The 12733-nt window shown below is 61.2% G+C and overlaps 5 protein-coding genes across 5 annotated transcripts; 3 read left to right on the top strand and 2 right to left on the bottom strand.

Annotated features, from left to right (window-relative positions):
• Positions 1 to 456, top strand: SDRG_16007 (hypothetical protein; the record flags this gene model as incomplete). Its single annotated transcript, XM_008622196.1, has 1 exon — positions 1 to 456. A coding segment is annotated over one exon (327 nt), but the record flags the coding sequence as incomplete, so codon positions are not given.
• Positions 457 to 718: 262 nt separating this feature from the next.
• Positions 719 to 3025, bottom strand: SDRG_16008 (hypothetical protein). The gene is made up of 2 exons (XM_008622197.1): positions 1400 to 3025; positions 719 to 1339 (listed from the first exon to the last, which is right to left on the bottom strand). The coding sequence occupies exons 1-2, from the start codon at positions 3020 to 3022 to the stop codon at positions 785 to 787; spliced, it is 2178 nt and encodes a 725-aa protein (XP_008620419.1). The 5' UTR covers positions 3023 to 3025; the 3' UTR covers positions 719 to 784.
• A 610-nt stretch (positions 3026 to 3635) lies between these two features.
• SDRG_16009 (hypothetical protein) lies at positions 3636 to 8521 on the top strand. Its single transcript, XM_008622198.1, has 12 exons — positions 3636 to 3994; positions 4048 to 4104; positions 4154 to 5180; positions 5226 to 5424; positions 5482 to 6113; positions 6164 to 6582; positions 6626 to 6713; positions 6760 to 7175; positions 7225 to 7508; positions 7568 to 7685; positions 7736 to 7846; positions 7897 to 8521. Exons 1-12 carry the CDS (start codon positions 3650 to 3652, stop codon positions 8440 to 8442), a joined length of 4242 nt encoding a protein of 1413 aa, XP_008620420.1. The 5' UTR covers positions 3636 to 3649; the 3' UTR covers positions 8443 to 8521.
• Positions 8522 to 8964: 443 nt separating this feature from the next.
• Positions 8965 to 9822, top strand: SDRG_16010 (hypothetical protein). Its single transcript, XM_008622199.1, has one exon. The coding sequence runs from the start codon at positions 8987 to 8989 to the stop codon at positions 9707 to 9709; it is 723 nt and encodes a 240-aa protein (XP_008620421.1). The 5' UTR covers positions 8965 to 8986; the 3' UTR covers positions 9710 to 9822.
• SDRG_16011 (hypothetical protein) lies at positions 9752 to 12733 on the bottom strand. The gene is made up of 3 exons (XM_008622200.1): positions 11685 to 12733; positions 10726 to 11631; positions 9752 to 10674 (listed from the first exon to the last, which is right to left on the bottom strand). The coding sequence occupies exons 1-3, from the start codon at positions 12566 to 12568 to the stop codon at positions 9834 to 9836; spliced, it is 2631 nt and encodes an 876-aa protein (XP_008620422.1). The 5' UTR covers positions 12569 to 12733; the 3' UTR covers positions 9752 to 9833.

Here is a 12733-nt window from a genome sequence, read left to right on the forward strand (position 1 = left end):
CACCGCGGCCAGCCCGGCCAGTACTGCGGCGCGTACATCAAGCACGGGTTCCAAGAAGTGTGTTGCTGTGGCACCAACCAGGTGTGCGGACGCCCAGCGGTCGACCTCCAATGCGAGTGCACGTCGATTGTGGTCGAGAAGGCGCCCAGCAGCTATGCATCATTTGACACGATACTCCTCGCGAGCCTGATCAATTTGGTCATTATCGGCGCCCTCTTCTGGGCCATGTACTACTGCTACGAAGCACGGGATGCGATCACAAGCCGCCTTTGTGACTTGTGCTCGCAGCGACAAACGACCGGTCCACACACCAACGCTCGTCCATGACCATGCCGCGAAACCACGATCCCACGCGTTTGTATCAAAGTATCAATTTACCTCGTGAAAGCAAGTCGACTTCATTTCTACTAATATCGAGCTCGTGTACGCCGAGTCCACTGCTCGTCGCAACACGCCGACCACATAGACGCTCCTAGATCAGTGAGCATGATCGCTTCTCCTGCAAGGGCATCACATATCTATCACTTGCTCCAACCACCAATCCACCAACAAGATAGCAAGTTCGATCGATCGATGATGGACCATCAATACTACTGCGGCTTCAAGGGGAGGCCTCTGTGCACCCATGCAGAAAACACCCTCCTGCGAGCGCGACGTTCATGCTGCACTTCGTCGATACATTGATACAAACCGATCGAGACACGACGATTGCGAGACGGGAGGTAGAATATACGATAGTTGATGGTTCTGAAATCTAGGACAATATCGCCAGCGGCGTTGCTGCTTACTGGGCGTACTTGCGGCGCTTGAGTGCGTTCGGGAGTGCGTGCAGCATCTTGAAAAAGGGCGTTTCGACCAGCACGAGCTCGGGCAACTTGGAGGTGGCGAAAAACGCAGCGTACGCGATCGGGCCATACTTGTCGACAAAGTGGAACGTGGAGGCCGGCGCCACGTCGGCGTCGTCACCGGACGTGTCGTCGTCCTTGGCCGCGACGCTGAGACGCCGGCGCTTTGTGGCTTTCGGCGCCTGGATCGGCTGGTCAATATCGATGTGCAGCATGAAGCGCTGGCTCCAGAGCACGATCGAGTTGGGCTGCGTCGGGTGGAAGAGCACGCCTTGGAGCGACGCATGCATGGCGAAGAGTTCCTCCGGGAGCTTGTGGGCGTTCTCGCGGCTCCAGTCGGTGAGGCTCTTGCGCTCGACGTCGTAGCAGGCAAAGTGGTTCGAGATCGTCGTTGCCACGAGCGTCTTGCCGCTCGGGTCGAGCGCGATCGCCGTGTGCATCGAGGCAGGCTGCGGCAGCTCGCAATAGTACTGCATCGAGTCGAGGTTGAACACCTACCCCCACAGAGATAAGAAATGCTGAAAAATTGAGAAAAATCGAGAAAAAAAGCGTACCGAGAGATGGTTGCCAATGTCACCAGACGCGAGCCACTGGCCGTCGCGCGAGACCGCGAGCGTCTTGGTCTGAAGCGCATGCGGCGTCGAAAAGGTCTTGAGGACGCTCAGCGACTGCATGTCGAGGACGCGGACAACGACGTCGCCCGTGATCAAGTGCGTCGAGTCGGCCGTAAAGAGAAGCGAGTACGCCGGCTGCGCGAGCGCCGCCGTGAGCGCAACCTTGGTCACGTTGTGGCCCTCGAGGCGGAACACCTTGAGCTCGGTCGACGTCGAGCAAGCGACAAACTCGCCGTTGGGCGAAATGGCCGAACACACAAGGTTGGCGTCGCCGGTCATCTGCAGCTGCGCGAGGAGCTTGGGCGCGGCGCCGGCGAGGCTCCAGACGTCGAGGGCTGTCGTGTGCTGCGAGAGCAAGAGGCGCTTCTCGGTCGCAAGCGCAAGGAACTGGCGCGGCGGCAGCGGCGAGATCTTGGTGGGACGGCACGTGTTGTACGTGGCCGTCGGGTACGTGATGAGGTGCGTGTCGACGCCACCAGAGACAAGGAGCGGGTCGTCGGCGTTGCCCGAGATGGCAAGCGCGCGTACGTCGTGCGTGTGCGCGCGGTGGCTGTACGTGTAGTTGAAGAGCTTGGTCGTTGCCGACCGGCGCAGCGAAATCACTTGGTTGTCAATACCAGAGGCAAAGAGCACCGTCTCGGTCGGGTCCAGTGCCATCGCAAGCACGTCGGCCGTGAGCTGCGCAAACGTCTGCATGAGCGTACCCGTGATGCCATCCCACGTCTGCACGTTGCCGTTCGAGTCGCCCGAGATGACCGTGAGGTCGTCGAGCACGAGGAGGCTCCAGACGACTGCGGTCGTGTGCCTGGCGTACCGCTCGAGCGTCATGCGCGACTCGTTCCGGCCCGTGCTGGCGTTCCACATGTAGATGACGCCCTCGTCGTTGCCGCTAAAGAGCGCGTCCGAGGCCGCGTGCCACGCGACCGACACGACGCGCCGACCCGTGCTGCCAAGCGCCTTCCGGAAGTAGAGCGGCTCGTCCTCGTCCATCGTAAAGAGGCGGACGCGGCCGTCTTCGCAGCCGACCGCGAGCGTGTTGTCGGACGCGTGGTACTGCATGCACCAGATCGGGCCGCCGTTCGCATGCAGCGCGTGAATGAAGCGGAGCGACTCGAGGTCGATTTCGCGGAGCATGCCATCGAGCGACGCCGCAAAGAGGCGACCAGTCGACGTCCACTGCACGCTCGAGGTGACCGCCGACCCGCGGCCGCCGACGACCGCGTGGAAATGCATGTCATGGCCGTTGACGTTCCAGAGCTCGACGTCGCCGTTCTGGCGCGCGACCGCGAGGCGCGTGCCATCGGCATTGTAGGCCAGCGCGGTCACGGTGCTCGGCTCGTACTTCAAGAAGCGGCAGCGGTGCACCTTGCAGGCGGCGAGGACCGAGGTCGGCGATGGCACGTCGCCTTCGACGCTGTCGCCGTCTTCTTCGGTCGTCGTCGGCTCGGCGATTGCGGGCGTCGTCGTCATGGCATCGGCCGCGCGCTTCGTCTTCGGAGCCATACTCGTGGAGGATGCAAAATGGCACCAACCACCACGCCGCCCAGTGTATCGACCAGTCATTTTGGGCCATTTCAGTGTCCGGATAAAGACGATCTTTAGCGGACATCCGGATACGCGCCGTTCCCGCCAGGCCCAGTTCAACTTGCCATGACAAGGATGCCGAGGTCCCCATCGAGTGCTACTCGACTAACTGTACTACTCGGTCTCTCTACTAGAATGCGTCATCTTGCAGGGGCGACTTGTCGAGCGTCGAAGTCGTGGCCACCGCCGACGGAGACAGCTACGGCAGCATAAGAACGAGCTCTGCCAGTGCAAGGACGAGTCGCCAAAGCCTACTAGTAGCACAACTGGTTAGCCTCCGTAGCTCTACGCGCAGCCCATTTTTCGCATGTAGTATAAGTATATTGGCTTGACCGGTAGCCAACGGTGCTGACAGAAGAGTGCATAGGGCTGCAGAGGCCCCTGCAATCGCAGGGCGAGACAAAGGCTGCGCTACCAGCAGAGGGATCAAGGTGAGCGCAAGGAGACGACAGCTGCAGTCGACTACAATCTCGACTTGCAGATCGACTTGCCGGTCGACTGCAAGACAGGCGGCAACGAGTATATCGATTTCCAGAGGTTGCAACCTCTCACACTTTATCGCAGACGAACGCAATGGCATTTCGGATTCGAGCTTGGATCGGTTGCATGTCCCTCGCCGAGCACCAGCGCGAGATGCTGGCCTTGGCGCGGCAGCAGAGCGTCGTGCTGAGCGGACCAAGCCGCGTTGGCAAGACGCACGTGGCGGCCATGCTTGCGCGCGAGCTGCTGGACGACGCCTCGCATCGCGGGAAGCTCGTGCTCGTGGTCGTGCCCGGGAGCAGCCAGATTCCGGACGTGTACGCAACGATGGCTCGCGTGTGCCATGCGCGCATGGGCGGCCAGCTACCGACGAACGAGCGTGCGTGGCAGACGGTCGAGTACATGAAGGCCCAAGTCGCGTCAACCCAGGTGCTCGTCCTCACGGCCGCCATGGTCGGCCTCCTCCTGCAAGTACGCTCGCCGCTTTGCATGCCAATACCGGTGCGACCAACGACGTGGTGTAGGAGAACGTGCTCGTGCTCGAAAAGGTCGCGCTGGTCGTCTTCAAGAGCTGCGAAAAGGTAGTCTCGACTGCAACTGCAACCCGACTGCAACCTCCTCGTTTCCTAGATCCACGCGCTCTTTCCAGCGTTTTACCAGCGGTTCTTTGTCAAGTACGCCAAGCTGCACAAGGCGTGCCAGCCGCGCATCGTGGCGCTCACGACATCGACGATTTCGGCGCTCGAGTTGCATACGACCAAGAACCCGCTCTTTGCGTATACGACGGCGTGCAGCATGACGCTGGCGGCCACGCGCACCAACCACGACCTCCTCGCACCGCTCTTCGCCGAGGTCTTTGAGGACGCGAGCTCGTCGTCCTCGATGTTTGTATCGGACCCCATAGCCTTTCTGCTTGGCAACAATGAGAAAGGCATCGACTTGGTCGCCGCGTACCTCGACCTGCACCGCATCCCTGGCGACGACGCCAGCCTAGCCAGCCGGAAAGACCGGTTCCTCAACGACGCCAGTGCCGTCTTCGACCACCTCGGTTTCTGGTGCTTTGTACAACACGTGCTCCACGAACTCGAGAGTGGCATCGAGTTTGCGTCATCCTCGCACGCCGAGAGTCTCCTCGCATCGACGCATCTCAGCATTCTCTCGGAACCTTTGGTGCCGGTGGTGCCACGTAGCGACAGCGACCACGCAGCGTCCGTGGCCGGCGCCAACGGCCTCCAATCGTGGCTCACTGATCTTTTGGCGCTCGTCCCACGGACGCAAGCGACGCCACGACTCCAGCAGGTCGCGTCGCTCTACCGCACCTTTGTCGCCAACGAAAGTCTGCTCCGAGATGCGCCGCTGACAAAGCGGACGTGGATCTTTGTGCATCGTCGGACGCACGCGCGGCTCGTGGCCGACTACCTGACGGCGTCGTTTCCGCATTTACCGCCGGCGTGCAGCATGGTCGGCCAAGACGTGGCACACTGTCGCGACGGCGTGACGTCCATGGGCGATGTCATTGCAACGTTCAACGACGCACGGAGCCTCGTGCTCGTGACAACGGCGCTGACGCACGACATGGACTGCGTGGCGCCGTGCGACCTCGTGCTCATTGCCGACACGTTGCACGACCAGCACAAGCTGCTCGACTTTCGACGCTGTACGCAGGTTACTACGAGACATTCTCGCCTCACCCTCGGAGTAGGCGCGGACGCTGTCATGGGGGTCGTCCGCTACATCGTGCCGGGCACCGAGGCGGAGATGACCAAGTACAAGGCACTGCACGCCAAGATGACGCGCCTCGTGCAGATGGAGATTGCCAACATGCCGCACGAGGTGCTCGAGCAGCGTCTCCAAGCCGTCCGCGCTGTCGAGGCGCCGGTCCTGCCCGCCAACGACCACGCGTACGCTTTCTTATTTTGTCTTATTTTGGTACAGTTGAAAGAATGATACTTTTCTAGGTACGTTGTCGTGCACGACGACACGCAAGCGCGCCTCGATGTACGCAACAGTATCGAAACACTGGATGCGTTCTTCGATACACTGCCTCTCCTCGCGATTGCCGACCACCGACCGCAGTACACGCACACACGTCACGCCATGCAAGCCGCGATGACAAACAAACGGCGCCAGCGACTCGAGGCGAACCGCCGCCTGCATGACGACGACGACGACGACGAGATGACGCAGCGCTTTGAACATTCAGTAATGCTCCGGCTGCCGCCCGCGCTCGGGATCAAGGAGACGCTCAAGTCGCCGCGCGTCGACTGCGAGAAGCTCGCAAAAGCGATAGCAGCATTTCTGGCGTGCCAAGAGCTCCTGCGACGCGGGTTTCTAGACCGCTCGTTTCGGTCGCGGCTTCAAGGCCACGTCCGCGCAGCGTCGACGACGCCATCTTCACACCCGGTCACGGTGGAAACCGAGACGCAGAGCAACTATGATGTGCCAGCGACCACGGCCATCGAGCTCGGGCTGCGCTCGGTGCGCGAAGTGTTTGCAGCCCATTCGAGCTCGAGCTCGAGTGTGACCCTGTATCTCTACCCGCTCGACTCGCTCGACTATGGTCTCTTGACGACGACGCCGCTGTATGGCGGTAAACGCCATGTATATGCAGCAATGGCGATGCTGACTGCAGCTTGCTAGGCGTGGTGCGGGACACACCGTGGCGCTACGAGTTTGGCACGACGCGCTGCATCTTGACGCCAGCGCTAGCGACCGTGCGGCTGGTGGACAAGACCCCGCGCGTTTTGGAGATGGCATTGTCGGAGCTCAGCGATTGCGTTCGGCATCACGTGATGCTGCTGCGCTTGGCGTGTTACGGCGTCGACGCGGCGCTGGCGGCGATCCGGTCGCCCGACTTACTGTGCGAATTCTCGGCCCGCAACGACAAGGGCTACCTGGTTGTCGCCTTGGACCCGGCGGATGCGATCGACTTTGACCACATGCGTGGCGTGATGGGGTCGTTTCTGACGCCGGCCTGGCCACTGCCGCCGCCCGAGCGCCTTGCGGACCTCGTCTGCGTCGCACGAAAGCGCAAGGATGTGACGTACAGCATCAAGCAGGTAGGACTGTACGTCCTGTCTATGCCTACGTGGTGCGATGCAGGTAACGACGACTCTGGTCGGTGACGTGGTCGCACGAGTGGTCGCCGACAACACGTTCTGGGGCCACACGATTCGCCGGGCCAAGTCGGGTACGGCTTGGGAATGCATGGTGCGTTGTGACGTACGTGGATGTAGCACCGGGTAACCCGATCCTCGGACGCTGGTATACCAAGGACGATCTGCTTGGCGCCGAGCCCAACCAGCCGCTGGTGTACGCGATCGAGCTGCCGTCGGCGCTGCCTATCATGCGCCACATTATGGACCGCCGCCCGCAGTGGACCTCGACCGTGCACCAGAAGGAGCGGCTCGTTTTGCCCGACCACACCGACGTCCTTGGCCTCTCGCGGTCTCGGTACGTGCAGGCGTTTGGCTTGCTCCCGCTCTTGTACGAGTTGGAGCGCAAGCTGCAGCTGTCGCGACTCATGGACCGCGTCGGCGCCGACATTGACTGGACGCTCCTCAACGACGCGACGTCCAAGCCCGCGTACGAGACGCTCGAGACGCTCGGTGACTGCTACCTCAAGCTTGAATCGACATGGTTCCTGTACGAGGTAGTCGACCGAGTTTTTCAATGTATCAAGTTGATACTTTTGGGACTAGCGCCGCTGGGACCTCGACAACGAAGGCGCGCTGCACATGACGCGCACCGACATGATCCGGAACGACCGTTTGTGCCTCAAGGCGATTTCGCTCGAGCTGCACAAGCTCATGACGCACCCAAAAATCCTGGACACGCAGCCGTTCATTCACTGGAAGCCGAGTTGCGTGGGCCGAACGCCCAAGTCGCTCGTCGCGCCCGTCAAGTGGATTGCCGATACCGTCGAAGCCATGTGTGGGGCCTTCATTGCGGGTCTTGGCGAGCGTGGCGGCCGGCTCTTCTTGTCGTCCGTGCTATTTTCCCTTGATTTTTGTATTTTTTTTCTTACCTGTTCTTTGTCTCTAGATGGCTGGGCAACGAGACGCTCGACCCACTCGAATGTGCGTACGCGCGTCCTCTCTTGCCGCACTGTACGCCGCAGCCGCGCCCGTCGCTGCCCCGCACGTCGGTGCCGCTCAACCTGGTAGCGAGAGGGTTAGGGTTGTCCACATGTCGCACCCACAAACGTTGTAGGCAGCGCACGGGCTCGAGTTTGTCGCGTCGTACTTTGACGATCTTGGCGAGCGCGTCCGCATCCTCGAGGCGTCGCTCAAGTATGAATTCCGCAACAAGCGCCTCCTCCTCGTACACCAAGCCCTGCTCGTACCAGTTGTCGACGGTAGCTTTTAAACTAGGAAGCGATCGCGCACCCGTCGGTCGCGCCCGTCATGCGCCACGCGGACGCAAGCGCCGCCCTTGCCGCTCCGTTCAAGGGCGACTATGAGCGGCTCGAGTTTCTGGGGGACGCACTCGTCGAGTACCTCGTGCTGACGTATGCGACGACCACGTACCCCGCGTGGCAACCGGGTGACCTTACATGTTGGAAGGGCGCGACCGTCTCGAACGACGCGCTCGGCAAGACGGCGCTCATTGCGTTTCACGTCGATCACGTCATGCTCACGGGCGCGGTCAAGATGGACCCAAAGATGGCGGCCAACATACGGCTCGTCAAGCACCACTTTGCGCGGCTGCGCGCGGGGCAGCCCGTGGACGCGGCTGGCATTGACCGCGCGACGATGCCCAAGATGTACGCCGACGTGTTTGAAGCGCTCGTGGCAGCTGTGTTTTTGGACGCGGGCCGGGACCTCGTGACGATCCGCGATGTGTTTTTGGGGCCGCTCCTCGAGACGGTTGGCGCCGACGCACTGGCGGTCGTGCGTCGCCATCAAAAGACTACGTAGCTTGGTGTCATGGTGCTCGTCTTGTGTGTTGTCGAGCGGCTATGGTGGATACGTGTCGTCACTATATCTAACGTTTTCTAGTTTGACGTAGTTGTGGTCAAACGAGCAGAGGGGGTTAGGGTTGCCGTTGGCTGGCGTCCCCAGACGACGACGACGATGGTCGAGGCGCCGCGACCCCATCATGCGTGCTGCATGTAAGGTATATAGAAGAAAGGGTATTACTCTGATGCAATGTACAGTATTGTCGTCGCTTGGCGGCACCACCGTGTTATGAGGTAGATAGCGGCTGTATCTAAACATACGCAACTTTGGCTCGTCGCTTCTTATTCCGTTGTACGATACGCTGCAAGGCACGAGCGCGTCGTGGTGAAGAATGCTCTCGCGGCAGCAGAAAGGACGCGCGTATGGGTCACATGGACGTCACGGATACGAGTGCAGCCTCTACGCAGCGGACGCTTGGTAAGGAGCGTGCAGGTAGCCACTCTGAACCTCTCACAATTGATACTTGAAGTGCCATATTCGGTATTTCGGTGGTGCAAGCACGATGGAGGAGGCGCTGGCCCGCGAGCTCGCCGAGTGCATCCGCAACCCGGACGTCCAGCAGCGGCTGCTGTACCAATGGCACACGGCCCACGCTGTGCTTCTGCGGCTTCCGTCGACGGCGCTCGTCGGCAGCACGCCCGCGCCGGCGAGCGACCACGCCCTCGCGCTCTCGCATACGTTTGCATCGGCGTTCGTGGCTACGCTCCTGCGTCTCCAAGACGACAAGAGCCGAACGCTGCCCAAGCCGATTCCGCAGAGCTTGAAAGACGCCTTTTGCGAAAAGTGTAGCGCGCTTTTGCTGCCCGGCGTCTCGGCGACCGTGCGCGTTGTGCACCAAAAGCACGGCGCGCCGCTCAACCTGCAGCTCGCGCGGGCCCACGCCGCGGCGCAGCGCAAGGCCAAGCACTTGCACAAGCCATCGACCAGTGCTCGCCTCGTGCGCGTGCGCAACGCGGTCATCTCGAGTTGCCACCGCTGCAAGCACGCCAACGTCCGCGCCGGCGCGGCCAAGCCGGGGCGCACAAGCACCAAGCGCAAGGCCGTGGAGCCAGTCGCGCCGCCGCCGACGCTTGCGACATTGGCCACAAAGGAAGGTGGTCTCTTTGGGAAGCTCCCGAGCCCGCCGCGAAAGCTGCTCGACGGACATAAGAAGAAGAAGAAGAAGGTGGCAGCCGCCCCCAGCGTGCTCGACTCGTTCCTCAAGACGCTCCGGCCACACAGCTGAGCTCGCCGTACGAAGAGCCAACACTTTGGACAGATAGTGAACCTGCCATGTGCTCCAGATGTAGTCCATTAACTAGATGACAATATGACACCATACCGGACACCGTTGTGAAGCTAGGTTGATGCTACGTCTTGTGTGGCAGCGCTCGCGGGCGCGGGTGCGGCGACGCCGATGGCAGCAGCGATGGCATGGACGCTGTGCCCATGGACTTGCGGATGCGCGCCTCAAAGACGAGCTGCTTGGCTTCCGGCGTTCTTGCCACTCGGATGCGTGTTGGTGGCCATGTCGTGAGGTTCGGGTCCTTGGCGATCGCTGCGAACGGGGACCCTGGCGTCGTGAGCGGGCGGCGGCGCGGGTGCAGGTCGGTCACTTCAGTGTCGGGCACGAGCTCGAGCAGTAGCCCGCGACGACGGCGCTCGGGTGATGCCGTGCACACCCGGGGCGCGACGAGCGGCGGCAAGTGCGCGGGCTCGAACGCCAAGCGCAAAGGGGCGGCCACCGCGGGGCGCCGCCACGCCTCGGGTCGCACTTTGAGGCGCGGTGTTGGCGCCGCCGGATACGTGTCTTCCTTCTCGTCGTCGACCGGGCTTGGCTCGATGGAAAGCGAGTCATGTATCGTGTCGACTGCTGTCTTGTCGGCCGGTATCTGTTGATGCTCGACCGGTGCGCTCAAAACGACTTGGTTGCTCGGACTCCGGAGCGTACTCTCCGAGGGACTTAGACGTGGGAGCCGCGCCTTGGGTACGGCCGACGAGAGATGACGCACCATGAGTGGCTTGGCGGCCAACGTGTGTTGCTCGAGCTGGTCGGGCTCCCACGGCGGAACGTCGGGCAAAAGGTCGGACAAAGCCGTCACGAGGCGGACACCACTTCTTTCCGGAGCTGCATTCGACTCGAGAGTGCGCTCGTTGCCTTCGAGAATGCCAAAGTAGTTGGCTTTTTCATCGGCCGACAAGATGGGGGGACTACGTAGGACAATGAGAGTCTTGTTCAAGCCCGATCAAGAAGAAACGTACATGGGTTCAAGCACGAGCTGGGCTTCAAACCGCGTGCGCCGGTCGAGCGGGAGACCGGGTAGCACATGCAAGAGGTAGCTCGCATCGTCCGGGTCCAAAATGCGAAGCAGTGCGAGGAGCGGGATGGCCACTTGGCCAAAGTCGGCGAGTGTTGCAAGAAGCCGCATCTTGTATGGCACTGCGTCAAAATAGCTCAAAAATGCGGGCAGCGAAGGCATCGCGCGCAGCTGCAAGAGTGCGGCGTGGAGTGAGTACACTTTGAGCATTTTCTGAAGACATTGCGTGGCCACGGGCACCAAGTGCGGCGCCAGAGGCGGCCGATACACCAAGTCGCACGCCAAGACGACATCGGCGTCGTCCGTGAGCCGTATCATGTGAATGAGGAATGCAGTCTCGGCCGTGAGCTCGGTGCACGTTGCCAGAATCTCCTTGTGGTAGCTGCTCGGTACGTGCTGGAGCGTGCGCAAAATCTCAATCGCAACCTTGTCCGAGTAGGCGCTCAAGACGCGGCAGCAGTGCGCGAGCATGTCGTCGGGCCAATACTCGGGCGGTCGCGCTGTTGTTCCCAACACTGGGGCCGACAGCGGGCGACCCGTGGTCGTCAGCAGCGTAATGAGCCCGGCTTGGTCGGTCGGCGGCAGCCGCGTGAGCGCCTTGATAAAGACAAGGTGCACGGTCTTGCCGCAGTGGCTCGCGAGGGAGGCGTATGCAGCGAGCGGTGCGAGAAGGTTCGGGGTACTACTCGCTTGCTTGTGCAGCGCCAAGTACTGCGAGAGCACGCTCGGGTCTTCGAGCATGCGCACTTGCTCGATGATGAGCGACCGCGTCTCCCACGTATGCGGCGTGAGACTCACAAAGACATCGCCAATTGCGACCAAATCCAACGTGTTGCACGACACGATAAGTCTACCATATACGACAACTTGTCCAATTTTCAAATGACAAATCGTAGAACGTACCGAGACAGAATCGCGCGCCTTGGGTCAAGAAAGAGCGGTAGCACGAGCGACTGTCGAAGCAAGTCGAGGCGACTCAGAAACAGATTCAATTCCTTGAGCGCGCTCATTGTCATGCCGTTCGCGAGCTCGAGAAACGTGAGCACGTCGGCCACGGGGTGTTGCACAAAGAGGTCCATCAAGAGCAGCGACTCGGCCTCGTCGTTGAGGGTATGCAGGTAGCCAAAGACGTTTGCCATTGCACTGGGTGCAAGTGGCTGGACGATCGCCAGTACCGTCGCCGCCGTGACGCTCGAGACGGCGAGGAGGAGGTCGCTCCACACGAGCAGGTTCAACGGCGACCGCGCCGGGTCGCAGAGCATTTGAAGCAGCTGGGCATGCGCGAGCGACGGAAGGTGCAAGAGCAGGCGGAGACACGCCATGGGCACCATCTCCTGGGGCGGCGACAAGACAAAGCCCAGCAGCTGCACATTGAACACGATTTCGGTCGTGAGCACATTGCGAAAGAAGCTCCGCGCGTGCTCGGCGTCAATTGTGCTAAAGAACGAGAGGACACGGTGCAGGGACACACCGTGCGTCGCATCGGCATCATTTACGAGCGCGACGAGCGTCTGTAAGAGTTGCACCGGCTCGTCATCGACCGTGTCGTTGAGCACGACGTAGAGAAGCTCACGCGTCGTCGGCGGTATCCACAAGAGCGTCAAGAAGGCGTCGACGCACAGCGGGTGGAGACGACGAAGCGTGTACGCGACGAGCACCACATCGTTTTGCGTCCACTCGTCCGTCGTCTGCAGTAAGCGCCGCAGTGCAACCACCGGGAGATGCACGAGCGTGTCAAGAACACTGATGGGCGTCACGGCCTCGTCGTTCTCGGTGGTTTGGACCATTGGTGGGTCGTCGGCAAGAGGTGGTGGCAATGGCGGAATGAGGAGAACGAAGCGTGTGAAGCGCGTCCGATCGCGTGGCTCAAGGGAGTCAAAGGTACGTTGCCACAGTGCACGCGTGCCAGCATGCAGCTCAAAGTAAAGACTTGTGAGCACCGTTGACGACTC

Source organism: Saprolegnia diclina (assembly GCF_000281045.1).
Source record: "Saprolegnia diclina VS20 unplaced genomic scaffold supercont1.109, whole genome shotgun sequence".
NCBI lineage: Eukaryota > Oomycota > Saprolegniomycetes > Saprolegniales > Saprolegniaceae > Saprolegnia > Saprolegnia diclina.